The sequence below is a fragment of the Bos taurus genome, chromosome 3 (assembly GCF_002263795.3).
Source record: "Bos taurus isolate L1 Dominette 01449 registration number 42190680 breed Hereford chromosome 3, ARS-UCD2.0, whole genome shotgun sequence".
NCBI lineage: Eukaryota > Metazoa > Chordata > Mammalia > Artiodactyla > Bovidae > Bos > Bos taurus.
This window is the reverse complement of record NC_037330.1, coordinates 46,168,792-46,191,176: the sequence shown is the minus strand read 5'-3', so window position 1 is coordinate 46,191,176 and position 22,385 is coordinate 46,168,792. Positions and strand designations below refer to the sequence as shown.

The following is a 22,385-nucleotide window of genomic DNA, read 5'->3' as shown; positions in this document are numbered from 1 at the left end:
ATTCAGGGCTCCAGTGATTTGATTGTCTGAAAATAGAAAGGTAATGTTATAATTTCCAGAGCTGGTTAAAGAATAAAGAAATCTCCAGCCTCCCACTGGAAAGAATGCCAGTCATCACCACAGTAAGCAAGAATTTGGAGGCATTTTATACTATAAACTTCAATCTTTTTCCTTTATGTGACCTTGTGTTATACAGGTTTCATAAAAATGTAGCTCAGAGACCTGTCATATAGTTGTAATCAAGGCTCCTTCAGAACAATTCTACTATGCAGTCACATCCAACGGGGCATCTGTGTTTCCCCTGTTAGTAGGACAGTGGGAGGGCAAACAAGACCCGAAATGGAAAATGAAAAAGCCAGAGTCCTCAAGGACAACCCAAGAGAGGTGACCACGTACCTTTCCCACAAGTTCAGCAATACAAGGGACTGGTTTCCCTTTCTGGTGACTCTTCGTGGCTGGACTCTGCCCATCCCAGTCCTGTAGTTCTTCAATGCTTTTCAGATAAAGCAAGGCTTTGAGGCCAGTGCAGTAGTCTTGGATGATAGTGAAATCCTGATTTTGAATAGCACTGCATACCTAGAAAAGGTAGAGCAACCAACAGAATGTCAGTTCAGTTGCTCAGTCCTATCAGACTCTTTGTGACCCCATGGACTGCAGCACACCAGGCCTCTCTGTCCATCACTAACTTCCAGAGTTTACTCAAACTCATGTCCATTGAATTGATGATGCCATCCAACCATCTCATCCTTTGTTGTCCCTTTCTCCTCCCACCTTCAACCTTTCCCAGCATTAGGGTCTTTTCAAATGAGTCAGTTCTTCACATCAGGTGGCCAAAGTATTGGAGTACCAGCTTCAGTCAAACCAAGAGCTAATTCTCCAAACAGACTCACTTTTCAGACAGTCAACACAATTTATTTTACATGCCAGGCACTGGTCTAAGCCTGACATGTCAGTCATTGCCTGCCGGGGATGGGAGTGTTAGGGAAGGAAAAACTGCCAAGGGGCACAGCGAAACTTTCAGGGACTATGGATACTTTCATCAGCTTGATGTGGGGACAGTCTCACAGGTATATACATATTTCAAAACATCAGACTGTATACTTTAAATATGTGTAAAGTGTTAGTTTCTCAGTTGTGTCTGACTTTGCAACCCCATGGACTGTAGCCCTCCAGGCTCCCCTGTCCATGGAATTCTCCAGGCAAGAATACTGGATTGGTTTCCATTCCCTTATCCAGGAGATCTTTCCAATACAGAGATTGCACCCAGGTATCCTGCATTGCAGGCAGATTCTTTACCATCTAAGCCACCAGGGAAACCCTATGTCATGCATAGTCAGTATGGCTGTAAAAAATGAGGTCCAATAGGTAGAATTTCCAAGGAGTTAAATTCAGCACAACCTAAGAATGGACATTTTAATCTCTCATTTGCTTTCTGTTAAGATGTACTGCTTAGAGGTACATGTCCTGGCTGGTCACGTACCTTGTTTGAAGGTGGTCATGCTGGGCTGGAGTGCTCTCATCAGTTAACTCAGCCCGCAGGTACCAATGCCTACCTCTTCAGCCTCATATATTGTTGTTCTTCTTTGTATTCACTATGCTCCAATCATCCAGGTCTTTCCTCTTTTCCTCAGATTTGCCACATTCTTTCTTTGCCTTGAGACCTCGTAAGACCTTGCTGCCTGGAAGGCCTTTGCCTTTTACACATGGGTGACCAACCCCCCAGGCTTCAGTCTCATGGGAAATATTACCTCTTCAAGGAGGCCTCTAGGAGCTCCATAAGGAGGTTAAAGCCTCCTTAACTCATAGAGTTTTGACTTCTAACTTTTGCAAGATTATTTGATTGACAGCTCCCTTCCCCGATAGACTGAAGCTTTAGGAGGGAAGAACCTATATTTATTTTGGACAACATATTATCCCCAGGGACTAGCACAGAGTTTGTCACTTATTCTGCTCTTAATAGAGATATGTTTAATGACTGCATATGCAGGAGAGATTTTTTTTTTTTTTTGCATGACCATTTGTTAGAAAATAGAGATTTAATTCTAGAGTTAAGGAAGGCTGAATCTGAGAAATTAGGATCCTTCTAAAAACAACATATTTGAGAGTCTGTTAGGATTTGAGTTAGAGCTTGAATTCAGTGGATTTAGAGAAACACTTTCAGATTGATTACTTACAAAGATAATTCTCCAATTTTTATATTACACATAGACTCCAGAAACTCATTTACAACTGCTGGTAGGACCTCTTCATCCATATGGCCCACCATCACTTAAACAGAAAATTTATCACCTAGAATTCAGTGACTCTCCACATCCATATTTCAAATCAATCCAAAGAAACAACCATCCAAACAAAAGTAAGCAAAGCAAAACTCATTTCTAGCCTATCTTTCCAGATGTTAGATTCTTAGCATATATCATAGTGCCTGGGGATAGCAGCCAATAAAGAAGCTCCAATACTTCTGGCCACCTGATGCAAAGAGCTGACTCATTGGAAAAGACCCCAATGATGAGAAATTGAGGCCAAGAGAAGGGGGCGACGAGGATGAGATGGTTGGATGGTATCACAGACTCAATGGACATGAGTTTGAGCAAACTCAGGGAGATAGTGATGGACAGAGAAGGCCGGCGTGCTGCCGTTCGTGGGGTTGCAAAGAATCATATATTACTTAGCGACTGAATAACAACAACAATGAAAACTCATGTCATATGTGAATGTAGATGAGGAAATACCTGAAAATAGAAGGACAAACCATATTCTACTTCAAGGTCTCTTAAAGCCTTCTGGGTGTTTAATTAATATATTTCATTACAATCCTCATGCCTAGCACACCACCAAATACTTAGCTATTGCTAGGCTGGTTGAGAAAATTTACTGAAAACATACTGAGAGGTTCTAGAATAGGGAATGGGAAATAGATAGAAACAGAGAAAGGGCAAGAAGAATGTATACCTAGCAGTTCTCAGCAAAGAGTGGTAGTCATTTCACTATGTACATATAAAAAGGCCAAATGTGGGATTCTGGGAATAGAAGCATTTAAAATGAAGGCTTAAGGAAGACAATGAAGGACACTCAGAAGAGACACAAGACAGATGTCAAATGCTGCACGAAGGGTCAATAATATCAGAGGTGAAGAGGTATCATTAAATTTGTCAACCAAAAGACATTAGCATTTATGGTGGATAATTTCTGCAATAGGGCAGAAGCGTGTTAGGATGAATTGAGGAGTCGATGAGGATTGAGGAACTGAAGATATGAAGATGTAATGATCTGATGAGAAGTTTGGCTCATGTAAGAAAAAGAGCAGAGCTAGTGGTATAAGTAGGAGAATTTTGTGTACTATTTTTATAAGGATGAAAATGGCTATGTTTTAAGGGAATGTGGCCATTTTATATTTCAGAATAAAAAAGAATGGCTCCTGTATATTAAATTTCTGTCAAACTTGGTTGAATGATGATGTGGTAAGAATAAAACAATGCAATATATAACATGAGGTAGGCTCTTATGATGGGCCACATACTCTGTTCAACACTTTTTAATGTATTATATCATGAAGTCCTCAAAATAACACTAAGAGGTAGGTTTAATTTTTAGCCCTAATTTACAGATGAGGCAAGTGAGATGCAGAGACATTAACTGACTTGTCCCAGGCAGGCCACATGGTTAGAAAGTGGATTATACTACATAATTCATGACCATGCAGGCTAAGGTGACTTAGGTGGAGACATTCACAGCAGAAAAACTCTTTTCATATAATGAAAATTATTTTTTCCATGAACCAAAACCATGCATATATACTTTAAATGGTCAATTATCTTCAACCCAAATATAACTATTGTTTTGAAAAACTGATCTAGTAGATAAAAATTGTCAATGTCTTCATGTTTTACTTCTTACTTGTATAGTATGAGTAAAAACAACAAGCCAAAACCAAAAGCAGAAATAAAAACCTTTCATTTCCTATTGTGAAGGGCTGTATGTTACTACAATGTAGGAAAGAACACTGAATAACTAAATACAGACAAGAATATTTTCTAGGAAGTCCATTTATATCACATAAAAAACCTGTTTCTCAGGAAGAACAATTTAAGCATTAATTAGGCCTGTTATAACTTTCTTAGAGTTGTTTTCTTTTCAGAACAATGATAAAGAACATCATTATAATCTCCTCCACAGGATTTTTTTTAAACTGTAAAAGTCAACTGACACTTTACTTAATCTTCTTTGTTCTGTGAGATTCTATTTTTTTTTTTTTTGTAGTATATGCTAATGGATACACTTTTACTATAGTCTTAAAACATTTACCCATATGAACATAAGAGATCAGATTTTGAAAATCACATCATGTCATGTAATTTATAGGATGTTCACGATTGCTGTGAAAACCTGCTGCTGAAAGGACTCTAAAAAGGACTCTAGCCACTTTGCAATGCATGAATAGTCAAGTTTAGTCTTAGTCCTCCCTAACTTTCCTGGTGAGGAGATACAGAAGCCACTACTTCCCTTAATCCACAATTTGTATAGAGTGGACTCAATCAAGTGGTGCCAGAGTGATCGGAGTGACTTGTGTATTTTAACTATGGAAGATCATATGGTGCTAAAGACTAAAAAGACTTCCTCTTTTTCCCACCCTCTTGTATGCTCTTTATTCTACTGTCCTTACATAATTGGGAGCTGCATTGAGCAGGTGAGGAGGACATAGGACTTGAAGAGGGAGGAGAGACTACCAGCTGGTGACTGAACATGGCTGGGATGGGGTGCTATGCTGGAAGCCCTGGACCCCACCATCAGGGTCAGAGGGGACCACTTCAGACATGTTTCATCATAAAGAACTGTCACACTATAATATACTTTCCGAAAATAATTTAACTTTTTTCCCCATAAGATTAAACATTAATTTTCTGAAAGAATTTCTGATAATAGAAGCTTTTAGATTGCTATCTCTTTGAAAAATAATATATACACACACACACACACACATATTATCAGAGGGTCTTATTAAACTGTAAATTCTGTTTCTGTAGGTTTGGAGTGAGTTCCAAGTTCCAAGTTTCTGCCTTTGTGACAAGCTTCCAGGTGGTGCTAAGGTTGCCGACTACATTTAGAATAACAAAGATTTAAGCACTGGTGGGGATGAATCTCTTATCTTAGAAATGCCTTCTGCAAAGTAAATTTCTTCCAGACAAATAATTTCCTGCTTTTTATTATCAGACTGCAATATTTTGGCCCTTTAAAGCTCTACTTACAATAATGTTATATGTGAAAACACAAGAGTAGTTTTCTGATGAAGTAGTAAGTCCATGGGATTTGATGCTCAGAAAACGGATTTGCTCAGAAAGGTGCCTTGTTCTTCCCTAACCTGCACTGAGGGTTTTATCTCTATCTCAAAGGTAAATGGTTCCTTTTAAAACTCCAAACATGTAGCTGCTATTCCTAAATGGGTGTATTTTATATGACATCTCTTAATTGTTTGTTTAACAGCTCTGATTAGGACTCTTAATAGCTGTTAACATGTTTGCTCAGTATAATTTGTAAGTTCTTTATGGTGAAGGCTGGTTTATCTTTCTTCGCAGCAGGGCATCAGGTGCCATTATAAGGATCATTGCCACCATTAATTATTTCCATGAGCGTGAATCTCCCTACAGTGAGCTGTTCTAAATAGGGGCCCTTGATTCTCAGCAGGGCCAGCTGTATGCAGAGGCTGAGTTTGTGGTGACCCCCTGTGCAGCATGATTTGAGGTGTGCCATAAAGTTCCCATGGCCACCAAACGGTCCCCTCCAGAGGTCTGACACAGTGCCCTGAATTTTCACTTTAGGTGAAGACACATTTAACAGGAGCCTGTCTATGCAAAGCAACTGTAAAAATACCTGGGAGGTGACAGAGGGTTGCTGGGTGCTACTCCTTTCTCATTATTTTTCATTAAATGAGATTAACTATATTAGTAGTAAATTACCTATTTATGATGGTCTATATCAATAACCTCAGATATGCAGATGACACCACCCTTATGGCAGAAAGTGAAGAGGAACTAAAAAGCCTCTTGATGAAAGTGAAAGTGGAGAGTGAAAAAGTGGGCTTAAAGCTCAACATTCAGAAAACTAAGATCATGGCATCCGGTCCCATCACTTCATGGGAAATAGATGGGGACACAGTGGAAACAGTGTCAGATTTATTTTTCTGGGCTCCAAAATCACTGCAGATGGTGACTGCAGCCATGAAATTAAAAGACACTTACTCCTTGGAAGGAAAGTTATGATCAACCTAGATAGCATATTCAAAAGCAGAGACATTACTTTGCCAACAAATGTTTGTTTAGTCAAGGCTATGGTTTTTCCTGTGGTCATGTATGGACGTGAGAGTTGGACTGTGAAGAAAGCTGAGCACTGAAGAACTTATGCTTTTGAACTGTGGTGTTGGAGAAGACTCTTGAGAGTCCCTTGGACTGCAAGGAGATCCAACCAGTCCATTCTGAAGGAGATCAGCCCTGGGATTTCTTTGGAAAGAATGATGCTAAAGCTGAAACTCCAGTACTTTGGCCACCTCATGCGAAGAGTTGACTCATTGGAAAAGACTCTGATGCTGGGAGGGATTGGGGGCAGGAGAAGGGGACGACAGAGGATGAGATGGCTGGATGGCATCACTGACTCGATGGACATGAGTCTGAGTGAACTCCGGGAGTTGGTGATGGACAAGGAGGCCTGGCGTGCTGCAATTCATGGTGTCACAAAGAGTCGGACACAACTGAGTGACTGATCTGACATTTTTAAAATCTCCTTCACATACATTGAGAGAAATTCTCAATACTCAACGCAAAGCTACAAATTAGGCAGATGAGAGGATAGTATCAATATTTGTGCTTTAACAATGGAAAGAGCTTGAACTTGAAAAACTATTTCTTAAAATCTAATCAAGTGGGTTTTATGCCACATCAAGTAGTATAGCCTAGGGGTTAAGCATATGCCTGCAGAAGTTTGGCAGAATTGGGTTTAAACTACATCTTAGCTGCCTAAGTATGTGCAACTTTCTTCACTTAAAAATGGAGATTAAATACTATGCACATAGGAGAGTAAAAGGTAACATATTTAAGTACATAAACTAGTGAAAGTGAAAGTGAAGTTGCTCAGTCGTGTCCAACTCTGCGACCCCATGGATGGTAGCCTACCAGGCTCCTCCCTCCATGGGATTCTCCAGGCAAGAGTACTGGAGTGGGTTGCCATTGCCTTCTCCAGGGGATCTTCCTGACCCAGGGATTGAACCTGGGTCTCCCATGTTGCGGGCAGACGCTTTAATCTCTGAGCCAGTAGCCAGCAGTTTGTAAGCTAGATTGGCACCAAAAATAAATTTCATAACATGTATAAATCATCATAGCATGAATTAGGCAGAATATAATTTTTTAAATCTGTGTTTTTGTGGTCTAATGCAGTAAAAGGTCATGGATTTTTTTTTTATTTGCATTAAGCAATAATTTCAGGAAAAGCTTAGGTCTTGTCAAAAGACATGTCTGAGACCCAGTTAAGTCCTTCAGTAGCTGTGTGACTGAAACTAGTCTTTGAGCTTTTTGAGTCCTCCTCTCCCACCTTCCAATTTGAAAACAGTAGATGATGGTATCTTATTCATCACTGTGAGGATGAAATTACCTCATAAAGGTGGAACTACTGTGGAAATTGTAGTATTATTTAGACAGACTGGTATTAAACTCCACAGTTTTCATCAAGTAATCTAGAAGTTAAAGGGCTTGGTGGAGGTCAAAATGGAAACTTTTGCCTGTAAAGAAAAAGCCAAAGTCCTTGAAATGTAAAAGACAACGTACTAGAAAACTAGCAAACAGAATTCAAACTGGATTAAAAATACTAATCTCAGGCAACTAATTTGGCAAAGAAGAGTTCTAGAGAAGTATGACATGTGAGGCTGGCATGGGTTTTAGTGTAGCTGAGTAGCACAACTTTCAAATGATATTTTGAAATGTGACAAGATTTTTAAAATAGGGATCTTAAAGTATTAGACATAATTCAGATAAACCCATAATCATAACGATTCCTTTTCATTATTACCACACAGATGGACAAACTACACTCCAGGTCTCAGAAATGTGTGCCACCACACTGCAAAATATACGATTACAATTTAAGTCCAAAGTAGTCTCAAAGTTTCTGTAAATTCATTAGTAAGAGGAGTACTGGACAGTGATTACATTTAAGTAAAAATGGAATTATGCTGCAATGCTTAACACATACCAAAATATACTAATAACAGAGTCTTATGTGGTTGGAGGAAATTCAAGAATATTCCCATTAAACAAACCATCAGTGAAACAGTGAATGAGAAGGATTATCTACTGAATTCTTAAAAGATTTCCCAGAAAAAGAAGGAAAAAAGTGACCCTATGATCTCCCTTTACCAATCCATTTTGATAAAGGGTTAATCTGTTTAAGCAATGTAAAACACCTGCAGTATTTTCATAGTGCTTTATTGTTTTCAAAGACAAAAAGGAATTCAGATATTTCTTTGTGTCACAGGTTAGGAGTCCAGAAAGGTTAAACGGTCCATGGTAACACACAATTGGAGGCATTGTTGGTCTTCCCACCCAGTCTGAAGTTTTCCAGCTAAGGCACTGACTTTTAATACCAGCACTTAGTCCATGTACCAATTCTAAGAGCAAGACAGAGAAGCTGCTATTAAATCTTTAGTTGCGTGAAGAAATGGAAATTAAACACTGAATGCTATGTTCCAACTCAAAAGATTAGTAGGTGATAGAGTCAATGGTCAGATTCAGGTCTTCAGACCTCTGCTTTTATCTTATTCCTATAAATTCCAAAATCTTAATTGTAATGTCTTCCGTAGTTGAATATGCTCATATTTGTGATTTTCATAAGAAGCACATTATTGAAAAATAATTTCAAATTCATTATTTAATGAATAATGTCAGAAATCCACAGATCTGTATAAGGATTTTAATAATTAGATGACTACTGCAGTTTTACTATTGAAACTGGAAAACAGATCTCTATTGTTGTTGGCTGAAAATGCAGTTTCCAACTCCATCTGTCCACACCCACTGATTAAAAACACCAGATTTTCCAAAGGCATGGAATCAAGTAATTCCTCACTGAATTGGGTTCTGACCAGTACTGATCAACATGTATAAAATTACAGTGTACTTTTGAAACTGGTACACAATACATACTATTGAAGTAATAATTCACAATAACAATATCCCCCTATGAGGTTTTGGTACTACATAAACATGGCACTGCTTACTGGAATTCATGAATAAAACACCAAAAATTATAATTTTATAAAGCTATAGGTGAAAAGACAGCCCCTGGAGACACACAGTACATAGGGAGCTAGACAGGGATGTATTTGTATATCCACATAAAACCACAAATCTTAGTTGTTCTATCACATTAGTTTCCATTTGTTGGAGCTGTACGACATCAAAGTTGTGATGTCCCTATATATTGCATTTAGCAGTAATGTAACAGACTATGTGAAGAAATCAAAGTGAGAGTTTCTAAGTAGTTTCCTGGCAATTGAGACAGCAGGCTCTTTCATCTGCTCTGTAACTGTAGCAATGCATTGATTTAAACTCCTTCTGAGATTTCAAATGCTTTTATACTCTTAGGTCTCTCAAGCAGCTTTTTTTTTTTTTTTTTTCCCAAAGTGATAAAATTCTAGCATTCAACAGAATACCATTTTGTTTCCCCCAAAAGGAGAGGGCTTATTTCAGCTTTGTTATGAACCTGCACAGGATCACTGAGTAAAATAGCTGTCCAAATGCCATCCTATTAAGAAATCTGGCTTTGAGTTCAGTTTTCTACGTTCTGACTGTAGCAAATTGGAGAGGGGGCAAAAAGGACAACAAACAAATAGCCCCACAGAAGTTGTTTTTTTCAAAGTTTCAACTCAGGAAAAGCCTAATGGATAAGAAGCTAAGCTTATTAATTTTTTCAATTAACTGCTACTCATTGATAAATCTTAAAGGTATAGGAGTCACTTTGTTTTGTATATTCATCTATTTCATTGTAGATTACATTATTTATCCTCTTATCTAATCCTTAAAATTATATATTTCCTGAAAAATTCTAAGTGTCCGAATGCCTCCTTTTTCCCAATCAAGAATGAATTTTATGGAGCTTGAAAGGTTATTTTTCAATGTCCATCTGTAGTCATTCTCTTTCTGATGAATTTCGTAACCCACAATTCAGCTGAATACAGACTAAGTGTATGAAGTGTTTCCAAGGTATTTTATTCTGGTATCCAGACCACCTTTGCCAACCAGAATATATTCATCTATTCTTGAAGTATTTTCTCAAAGGCAGCACAGGTGATGGGTCACCCACTTGACTGTTATTTAGAATAGCATGTGGAACTGATATTACTCATACTTTGTTGATGACACAACTTGACTGAAGATGGTCTGGGCTAATTAATTCCTCATGTGAGGCCACTTTTTTTTTTTTTTTTAATGCCATGTCATGTGGCATGTGGGATCTTAGTTCCTTGACCAGGGATCGAACCTGTGCCCTTTGCAGTGAAAGTGCAGAGTCTTTACTGGAGCGCCAGGGAAGTCACCAGCCTCAGCTGATTAGTCAAAGGGATATGCCCTGCAGGTGAGATTGCCTCTGTCCCCCTCCTTGTCTCGTCCATTACAAAGTCAGTTCCAGGTGAACTCAGATCTCAATTATGACCTGAACGAAGAAATAATAATAAAAAGAACCATACAGAGACACAGCACCTCTATTTGCCTTTTATGAGGGGCTAGAGAGAAAATGAGTGAACCGGGCACAACATGCAGGGCCAAAGAATGGTGACTTCTGTCCTGCCTCTTCAAAGACACTACTGTGGACGACCCAGCTTCCTTACAGACATAAATACAAGGCTAAAAAGACTGGGGTAAGACCTGGAGTCTTCTGTACATCAGGGTCTTATGCAGCCCATTCTTTGGTTAGGGACTATGGCTGCAGTTTGAGGAAGCTTGGTCACTTTTGCTTCAGAAGCACTAGATTTTTCTACTAAAAAAATTCTCACCATCCTGGGCTATTGCTTTCGTGCAGCATCAGTTACCACAGTAATTTTCAATTACTCCGCGGCAGCACAGGTGGTGGTGCAAGGGTTTCATGCAGCACTGTGCAAGCTCAGCACCTCCCATGATCAAAGTGGGGCAAGAAAAGCAAACTAAATACCTAAACAATAGCTGTCAGATGACTAAAATCCTTAATTTCAGGCAATCTCTCTTTTTCAACAGAGTCAACACAGCTGTGAAAACTTGACTTACGATATCATTTACTAAAATACCACATGAGGTTTGGATGACAGAAAGAGAATAAGTCATAAAGCCAAGAAAGGAAACATCTATTGGGCAAATTATCCCATGGAAATTTTTTTCTGGACCTTGAAGATGAACAAAGGTATGTGGATACTAAACAACATAAGGAGACATTCATCATTCTAAGAAAAATGGACTATTTGCCTGCAACGAGAAAAATGTTAATGTGAAAATTAGCATATTAGATAATACTGTCCCCTTCTGAACTCAAAGCATTCATAATTCAGTAATTGATTTTATGCTTAATCTATTATTGGTAAAAACACAAATTTGTGAGAGTGGTCTGTAACTGTTATCAGTGAGTCAAGAATCTTGACTGAGTTGCCAATGTAGTCTGGGACAGAAAGTTAGACAAAGTTCAGCTGATTAAGAGTAAGTACTTATGAAAGGGAAAGTTTCTCAGTCATGTCCGACTGTGACCCCATGGAATATAGTCCATGGAATTTTCCAGGCCAGAATACTGGAGTGGGTAGCCTTTCACTTTCCCAGGGCATCTTCCCAACCCAGGGATCAAAGACAGGTCTCCTGCATTGCAGGTGGATTCTTTACCAGCTGAGCCACAAAGGAAGCCCAAGAATACTGAAGCCCATCCCTTCTCCAGTGGATCTTTCCGACCCAGGCAGATTCTTTACTAACTGAGTTATCAGGGAAGACCTAAGTACTTACAAAGTGGTATAGAAAAAAATCCTGCCAATATCTAAGTTAATATAGTGAAAGCACTTGTATGTACTGATGGAAGGTTGGAAAAGCAAAGCAAAAAGGTTTATATTTTTTTAAATTGTGTTCTTTTTACACATTAAAGACCTAAAGACAAAGAGCATTAAAGACATTCTTCATTCCTTTACAATACAGCTGGAAAACACGAGGCACACAAAGTTTGTGACTTTGTGGAAAAATCAGGGAAATAAACTGTACGCTTGGTTTTTTTTAGTTATTATTAATTTAATGAAGACAAGAACCTAAAGACAAAATGCCTGGCTTTCAGGTTCCAAAAATGGATCATTGGAATATGGTTACAGATGAATAACTGAAACGATCAAACAAGCAGTTTTATTTCTGCATTTCTCACTAAAATGGCATATATCTTATGATGTGTGGAATATGAGAATTAACCTGAGGGAAAATTACCAACACCACAAGAAATTCTAGGCTGAGGGTTTTAGGATACTCCAAGGTGATCATATGATTTACCATCAAAATTGTGACACTTGAGGGGAAACGGGGAAATTAGTAATGAAAACTCCAGGACAATCAGCATAAATTAAAACTGTCCTGGAGAAATCTAGGTCTATGATTTTCTTACTTATTAGATGGCTTTCTTCCCTGTGTTTAGATTGGATGGAGATTTTCACTTATCCTCTTAGAACACACTCTAAAATGTTTTGTTACTTTTGGCTTGGTTAAACATTCTGGTCCTTCAGGTACTTATGCAGACCTCAGAACAGAACACTGGATTGAAGTCATAGGGCCTTTAATGCTTAGGTAGAATCTTGGATACCTGATCTGATCTAGAGAAGCCGAGGTATAAAGGGGCACTCTTGGCTGCCAAGGGTCTTTTGGCATAAAAAGAACTCAAGAAGTATAGAAACAGTAAGGACTGCCCTAAATCTGAATCTTGTAGGCCAAACAAAACCATCCTTAAGGATGGAAAAATCTGATGTACTTTACATATTTAATAGTCTGTTCTTTTTTACTATCATTTCCTTACACTTTACCCAAATTCTTTTAGGCTTACTGCACTTTGAAATTCACTTAATAGTTATTACATTTCAAGCACTGTGCTTTAAAAAAGTTCATTTAAATATCACAATAACACCATGAAATAATTTTATTGTCTTCTTCAATAGACAGATGGGAAACAGAGAGTCTGACTGGCTCAAAATTGGGAAAGGAGTATGACAAGGCTGTATGTTGTCATCCTGCTTATTTAACATATATGCAGAGTAAATCATGAGAAGTGCCTGACTGGATAGATCACAAACTGAAAGAGCTGACTCATTGAAAAAGATGCTGATGATGGATAAGATTGAGGGCAGGAGAGGAAGGGGATGGCAGAGAATGAGATGGTTGTATAGCATCACTGACTCAAAAGACATGAATTTGAGCAAGTTCCCAGAGACAGTGGAGCATGGAGGAGCCTGGGGTGCTGCAGTCCTTGGGGGCCACAAAGCACTGGACCACGACTTAGTGACTGAACAAAAGAGAGTCAGAGAGCTAAGGACCTTGACTAAGATCATACAGCTAATAAATAGCAGAACAAAAGTTCAAATCCTGAGTCTATCTCCTTCTAGACCCCTTTCTCAAAATTCCTGTGTACTCTTGCTTTTCTGTTGTAACCACTACAATAACTCATGAAGAAACAGGGATAAATAAATAACTGTGTGTGTGTGCTCAGACGGTAAGGAGTCTGTCTGCAGCGCAGGAGACCCGGGTTTGATCCCTGGGTCAGGAAGATCCCCTGGAGAAGGGAATGGCAACCTACTCCAGTATTCTTGCCTGGAGAATCCCATGGACAGAGGACCCTAGCGGGGCTACAGCCCATGGGATCTCAAAGAGTCAGACATGACTGAACAACTAACACACACATATACATATATTATGAATCTATTTATCTATCTGCCTATTTAAAATAGAACTCTTGTGAGGACTGTATTGAATAAAATGGCATGTATCTAGTTCATGTACCTAAAGTACATGTATAGCAGGTATCATTGCCTGGATCTCACTCTTCAGCTTCCAGAAACACAGTCAAAAGATAGGTGCTATAGCTGTTTTGTTCATCACTGCACATTCACATAGAGATTTGTGGTTGGCATGTGACTTGTTCATCGAATAAATGAATGAAATAAGATGAAGATATGAGAGTAATAGCAATCAATGATGAGCATAGTTCTCTTTCATTTTCTGTCAATAACATATTTTCTCTTCCTCTACTTACACAAATACATCATAATTCAGAATTCACACCAACCCACAGTAAGATATTATTTTAATTCCTACTATATTAGAGTCTGTACTATTCACTGCCCCATTAAACATTAACTTCTTTGCATTATCACTTAACTCTTTTTGGGGATATCAATGCCTTTCTAGTATGCAAAGAAGCAGCTCTGCTTCTTTAACATTCTTCCTGATAATCAACATATTTTGTCACAGCCAAACTTGGCCTGTATATGGATTATTGCTTATCTGGGAGTCCCACTCTAGATACCTGAAACTTGACAGCAGTTGTCATTTGATTTTTCCCTTCTAGTAGTCTCTTACAATAACAACTGGATACATATGTAATTTATTTATCATGTCCAATTTACGTAATGTTCTAAAATACTAATTTTCACATGTATATGTATATATGTTGAAATATTCATATAGAGCAGTCTAGATTTTAGCCATTGGTGAAGAATAGATAAAATAGAGCCAAGAGAAGTTAAGGGAAAAGTTTCTGTGTTTTTCTGTGCCTGGGTTTTTTAATTTAATTTTTTCACTTTTGCAACACACACATCCAGGTCAGGCCAGTGTCTCTTTGGATGAGGACCAATATTTCCATTTTAAAGAATTCTTTCTCTTTGATTATTTCAAATTTATAATTTAAATGTAAAGTTAAGAACTTTATCAACTTCCTCTAAATAGCTCACGGTAAATAAATTTATTTACTATTGAACAGATTTGTGGAAATATTGCTATTTGATACATTTTGCCCTCCTTTAATATGTATCCTGCAAAATTGCTGCATCTTCCCAGTAAAGACCTTTTCTATTTGCTTGGGATGTAGCCAGGAGTGTTTTATAGATCATTCTGAATTTTGATCATAAGAGAGCAATTTTTTGACATCATTTCTTCAAAAAAAATTTTTCCCTATTACTCAAAAATTACCCACTCACTCATGCATTCTTTCATTCAATGATACTAATTTATGAACCAGTCATCTGGTTTCTTTTCAAATTCTATTATCAAACAAAACTTCTGACTGCAGTCTCCTGAGAGTATGCTGTTTGTTTTATATCTATCACAGTGAACCTTCCTCAAAAAGATGTCAGGACCAAATGAGATGAGAATTATGAAGTACTATTTACGAGAAGGCTTTTTTGCTGTATGTACGACACAGTGGGTCTCATTAGAGGGAAGAATAACGATTCAAGTTCTTAATTGTATATCTTGATGTGAAACTAGTGCCTTTTGAGTTTTGTTCCCATGATGATTAATTTCTAAGACAAGTTACTACATTGAGCCCCAGGACTAAAATGATCACTTCTATGTTGTAAGTGATTGACATATCACACACAGATGAATATATAAGATAAAATGTGAGGACCAAGAAACGAATGAATTTCCACTGTTATGCTTTGACAACATAAACTAAAATCTGATTGTTATCCCCTCTCCACATATCAGTACATTGTAAGTTTTAAATCAATGATTGAATATGAACTAGACTATGTATATGAATTAAAGAAAAGATAAGTTAAATGCAGATCAGTGAATTTGATGTGTTTTACATTTCAGTCTTTCCTATGAAAGGTTACACTATAAGTTCACCTATTACTTACATCCTGAAGTTGTTATAAGGAATGTTCCCTAATTATGTAATGCTTTAAAATGCTATAGATCTGGCTTATTTTTTTTAACTCTCTTTAGATTATTCACATTTACTTTGTGTGTTTCAGAGACATCAGGCCCTATAAATATGCAACATTATTCTTTATTTAGTAAAACCAGGCATGTGCAATGTTGTTCATGCTGAATTTACCAGTGATTAAATTGGTCTTTAGCTTGCATCATTGTTTTCAGGCCCAATGATGAGTCATGGAACTTTTCTCTCACCTCATATATATTACTGCATCTGGTATCATTAGGATGGAGTTAACATCCAGGATGTAGTGACTGATTTAGGGAGATGATAATGAGATTATGGCTCATGCCCTTAAAGCATGACAACTGAAATCCTATCATTTTCCACATGAGGAAATATGCTAAATATTATAATATCTGACATGTCTATCACTGTGGGATTAAGCCAGCTATCTGAAACAGGTTTGATATTTTGATCCTTAGACATATTATTGTCTTTGTCTTACAAACAAAGCATAATTGATTCAGAGATAATGAGGGTTTACATTTGCAGACCCAAATTTCTAATTCCAAGAAGTTTTCAGGTACTCTTGGTTCAAGTCTATCAGCATAAACAAAAAAACAACATCACTATTTTTCTTTCCTCTGATTTCATGGGGTGGAATCAGGGTAAGAGAGGTGTTTAACTAGGAATGTGTATGTTTCAGACCAGGAGAATCTGGTCTGAAAGTTTTCAAAAGATCCATGAGTCATAAAAACATTAAATGTGTGGGAAATTTGACCCCTCAAACACAACAGAGAAGCAATATTTCTTGAATGTTTGAAGAAAATGAACTAAGAAAATGAATGAGAATGTTTTTAAACACTGAAAAATTTAGGCTTTTTTCCCCCTTTGGACATTTTCCCCTTTAGACATTTTATTTATTTTTTAAAAAATATACATTTGCATCAAATTTTATTCTTTAAATTGTTTCCACTAACACAATCTTCTGGATCTCACCTTTGGGATATATATATATATATATATATATATATATATATATGGATAATAAGGAGTAACTGAAACTGCCCTCTGAACTATTCAACACTAGATGCTTATTGTATATTTCTAGACATATACTGATATAGACATCTATAGAATATCACTCAATTCTCAGCATCTATCCACAAGCACTTATCCGTGTATCTACTGTGTGCCTAATACTGCCAAGCATACATCCCAGTTGAGAGAGAAGACAAACATTTATGGGTTATACATGCGTTTGAAGGCTTGGTACATTTCTGGAAAGTAGGATAGAGAAAAGGAGACACACAACTCTCTGACATCTCCACTAAGGTGTCTAGGACATCTGAACTATGGCCAGAAAAGCATTCTTAGTTTTCCAGCTCCTCACAACTTAATTCTCCAATAGTCCAAACTGAGGAGTCATTTCTCATTCCTTTTGATTCCTGCCCACAAAATTCTAATCTCTCAGAAAGGCTTATTGCACTCCTTTAAATATATACTGTGAATCATTTCATTTCTCTCCATATCTATTGATTTTTGTTATTAAATCCATCATAATCTCTCATCTGGACTATTAGAATATTCACTTTTCCCTGTTGACCATTCTCCAGTTATCTACACAACAACTAGAATAATTATCTTACAATATAAATTAGACCATATTTCAACACTGATTAAAACCAGAAGTGTCTTATCTCACTTTGCAAATGGGAACATCTTATATAACACCTGACCAAGCTCTGTATGGCTTGGTTCCTGCTTACCTCTCTTTCTCACGCCTGCTATAGATGCCTTTTATGTTGTCACTCATGCCTTTATTTTTGCCCTACCTATAATACTCTTCTCTGTATTTTCACATAGCTGGTGGTCTTCTCTTTCAATTCTCCTCTTAAATGTCACCTCTCCAGATCTCCAACCAGTCAAACCAGCCACCCAGTCACTATCACATTTTCTAGTTTAAGAGCACTGTGGAGCACCTATCACTATTTGTGGCATTTTTTTCTTAAATGTTTGCTTCTTATTACTCTATTTGGTACTATCAGATACTAAATAACTATTCAGAGAATGAATGGGCATTATTTATAACCACTACCTAACACTGCTTGGTCACATGACTTTCATGACTAAAGTTCTCAACAGATGTTACTTATTGATACCATCAAAGTTAATCTCTCCCTATCTATTTAACTTTTCCTACATAACATATAGCCTTAAAAATTAAAATACTTGCATCAGACATAAGCATTTATATCAAGTGTGATCATGTTTATTGATAGTCTAATGTTAATACTTTAATGCATAGAATTATTTGTGAAATAATTCTTTTTGTGAATGTGCTTACTTTTAAATTAGGCAGGGTTCATAAACATTTATTTAATCTGATTACATTTGAGATAATAATAATAGTATAAATATTAATGGATTCCTTTAAAAGGTACCATGTCTTATTTACCAGTAAAATTAAAGAAACAGAACTCTGAAGTGTTCTCAATATCCCTCTTGCTTACCTTCCGGGTTTTTCACTGTGAATCACTATTAATCCAAATTTAAAACCTTTATATTTAATAACTCTGTTACATACAGTATTTAACAATGTTAATCTATCTCTTTGTTGCTGTGTTGTTGTTTAGTCCCTAAGTCATGTCCGATTCTTTGAGACCCCATAGACTGCTGCCCACTCAACTCCTCTCTCCATGGGATTTCCCAAGTAAGAATACTGGAATGGGTTGCCATTTCCTACTCCAGGGGATCTTCCCAACCCAGGGATTGAACCCGCCTCTCCTGCATCGGTGGATGGAATCTTTACCACTGAGCTACCTGAGAAGCCCAATAATACATCTCTAGGTATGTGCATTAAAAAAATAGTATTATTTAGGTATGGATGTGAGAGTTGGACTATAAAGAAAGCTGAGCGCCAAAGAATTAATGCTTTTGAACTGTGGTGTTGGAGAAGACTCTTGAGAGTTCCTTGGACTGCAAGGAGATCCAGCCAGTCCATCCTACAGGAGATCAGTCCTGGGTGTTCATTAGAATGATGTTGAAGCTGAAACTCCAATACTTTGGCCACATGATGCAAAGAGCTGACCCATTTGAAAAGACCCTGATGCTGGGAAAGATTGAGGGCAGGAGGAGAAGGGGACGACAGAGGATGAGATGGTTGGATAGCATCACCGACTCAATGGGTCTGGGTTTTGGTGGACTCCAGGAGTTGGTGATGAACAGGGAGGCCTGGCATGCTGTGGTTCACGGGGTCGCAAAGAGTCAGACACGACTAAGTGAATGAATTGAACTGAATACCATAAAAATTATCTATACAAGTGTGTAAGTCAATGAGTTCTAGTAAGTTTACAGAGTTGTAGAGCCACCAGCCAGCCCAAATTAAAGATATTTCTACCACCCAAATGTTCCCATGTACCCTTTTACAGTCTTTCTCCCACTTCCTCCCCAAGCTGCCAGCAGCTACTGATCAGTCTTCTGTCTTTGTAGATTTACTCCTTTTGATCATTTTCATATAAATAGAATTATATAATACAAATAGAACTGTACTTTCTGTCTGCTGGTCTTCACTTAGTATAATGTTTTACACATGTTAAACAATCTATGTTATGATATCATTCTATTTTATTAGTGAATACTTTGCCATTGGACATACCACATTTTGTTTATCCATTCATCAGCTGATGGGAATTTGAACTTTATCCAATTTGAGGGTATAAGGAACAATGCTGCCATGACCATATATGTATAAGTCTTCTTGTGGATGTATGTTTTTATTTATTTTGGATAGATATGTAGAAGTGAAACTTCTGGATTGTGTGGTAAATTTATGTTTAACTTTCTAAGAGCTTCCAAAATGTTTCTGAAAGTAGTTGCACCATTTGACATTCCCACAAGCAATACACGAGGGCTCCAGTTTTCCCACATCCTCACTAGCACTTATTACTGTCTGCCTTTCGAAAATATAGTTATCCTAGTGGGCAAAATGTCAATAAAGTATAGTGGTTAAAATCAGATATGCTAAGTCAAATCATGTGAGTTTAGATTACAGTTTTGCTACTTATCATCTTATAATTTGATATTTCTGTTTATAGAATGGGAATGATACCAATAACTATCTCACAAGATTATTGGAGGAGTAGAAGAATTAGTATAACTATTAGCTTACAAAAGCATCTGACACTTAGTAAATTCAATGTAAGCACTAGCCATTATAATAGTTTTGTTATTAGATTTGCAGAGTTAAAATGTATATACATTCTTATTGTGGATTATAGTAAGGCTTTGGTAAACTACTTATGTTCTCTTCATTATCACTTCCTTACATGATGTTGGTTAAGATAGTTATCACAATATGCAGTCACTAGCATGTCAACTGTTACACAAATGGAACTAAATATCTTACATATAATTAGAATGGGTAAGACCCCAAATAGCCAGAATGACCTCCCAGACAACTCTGGTCAAAATTGGGACTTCAACTGATTTAAGCATTTATTCATTAACTCATCATTTATTCATAAAATGTATCTATCCATGAAAAAAATGGAAAGCTACTATAGACAAGCTGTTTTCCTATATAAAGTTGGATTCAGTTCCCAATCAATTGACCATAAAGACCTTATTCCTCCCTTTTCTTTATCTGCATATTTGTTTCTTTGTCCCCCTTTTCCTTTGACTGTTTGGATGATTAATGAATCATTGCTGCCTCACCCAAAAACTGAATGGAGAAAGAAGCAAAGATGAGAGTACCCCTTCTTGAATCACTACAATGCCTATTTTAGATACTGTTCTAGAAAGACACAAGTCTCATGTGCTCTTCAGATACATTTCATTTTTTCAAAAATTTTTTCCCCTTTGGCCGCACTGTGCGGCATGTGTGATCTTAGTCCTCTGACCAGGGATGGAACCTGCATTATTTGCACTGGAAGCAGAGTTTAACCACTGGATCAAGAGGGAAGTCCCTTTAGACTATGTTTTGAATGCAAGTTACTCAGTTTTAAAATATTATTGAGAGCATTTCAGAGCACTTCCCCTGGCATTCCAGCTATTAATAGAAGTGGGATCACTTCTGCATGCTTAGGTCACTGCTGTATTAATTTCCCCAAGTTACAGGGAGTCTTGGGGTACCCATTTAATTCTCTCACAGCAAGCCAGTTTTACTTGAGATCACACAATTTCTTAGCTTTCTGTGTCTCATTCTGAGAGTGAAGTCATCACTTATAATTGATCTTATGCTAAAAATTCACTTACTGACTGACAATACCACTTACATTTATAAATCAAAGATATGAACAGTATGAATATGATATTTCATTATTACTGTTCACAAGATTTTTCTTTTTTTCTGAAATCTTATGCTTCTTTTCTGTCTGAAAAGAAGTAAGGCCAGTGGATGAAAGATATATGGAAGCAGGTATAAGCCATGGAAATATGAGGCAGAACTTGCTTATAGTTTTAACTGGATAACTTGTAATGCAATAAATTATCTGTCACTGTGAATATAGAGGCTTGATAACCAGATGTGCAGAAGAGATTAGAATCCTGGATGAAGTGCCACCATGGGCCACACTACAGCTCATAGGAGTCTGCTTTTGCAAGGTGATAAAACCCAGAAGGATGGGAAAGTTAACTCTCTGGAAGGATGGACTTTAACCAAAGGGCAACAGAAGGCTGAAGGGAATGGTAGATAAATTTCTTCTTCATTTTCACTGAAATAGATTGTCCCAAGTCCCAGGACATGGATTTTTTTAATTTGTTTCTTTCATTCTTTTTTTTTTTCCTTTTCCTTCTTTGCCACCAGCTTTCAGGATCTCAGTTCTATGCTGAGAGACTGAATCCAGGCCACCTCAGTGAAATAGCTGAGTCCTAACCACTGGACCACCAGGGAATTCCTTCAAGGCAATGGTTTTTATCTAGAGTGTCTGAAGGCAATCCACATTGCCAGCTGCTCTCTGCTTGTCTTTGCATCTTGTGAAGCAGTGGCCAACTCAGTAATGCATCACTTTGTATTCAAATGGCATCTTCTTTCTCACTTCTATTTTCTTTTACTCTCGCTATCCTAGATTTTACCTTCCAACAAAACATCAGCACTTGATCTTTCCCTTAGACTCTGTTCCAATCAACCTGAACTAAGACTACCTACATGCTAGAATTGTTGTTGCTGTTGTTTAGTTGCTAAGTTGTGTCCAACTCTTTTGTGACCCCATGGACTGTAGCCCACCAGGCTCCTGTGTCCATGGAATTTCCCAGGCAAGAATACTGGAGTAGCTAGTGAACAGCAGAGCTAGGATTTCACTCTGCACAGTGTATGCATTTTCATTAGTGTTGAAACATTTATCAGTGAGGTGCAGTTTCTAAGGTCTCCCATGCCTGGCTGGCAAGTCTGAGGCTGATATCATTGCCTATGTAGCAGATTCTGGACAAGACCCTTAGGTCCCTGACACATGTTTATGGTTAGAATAAGGTTTCTAAACAGCTGA

At 37.5% G+C, this 22,385-nt stretch overlaps 1 protein-coding gene across 1 annotated transcript in view; it reads right to left on the bottom strand.

Annotated features, from left to right (window-relative positions):
* The window catches only part of DPYD (dihydropyrimidine dehydrogenase), a 922,445-nt gene that overhangs the window by 139,605 nt on the left and 760,455 nt on the right, over positions 1–22,385 (bottom strand). Inside the window, 1 exon segment of the mRNA NM_174041.2 lies at positions 397–576. Within this exon segment, the coding sequence (NP_776466.1) occupies positions 397–576 (180 nt within the window).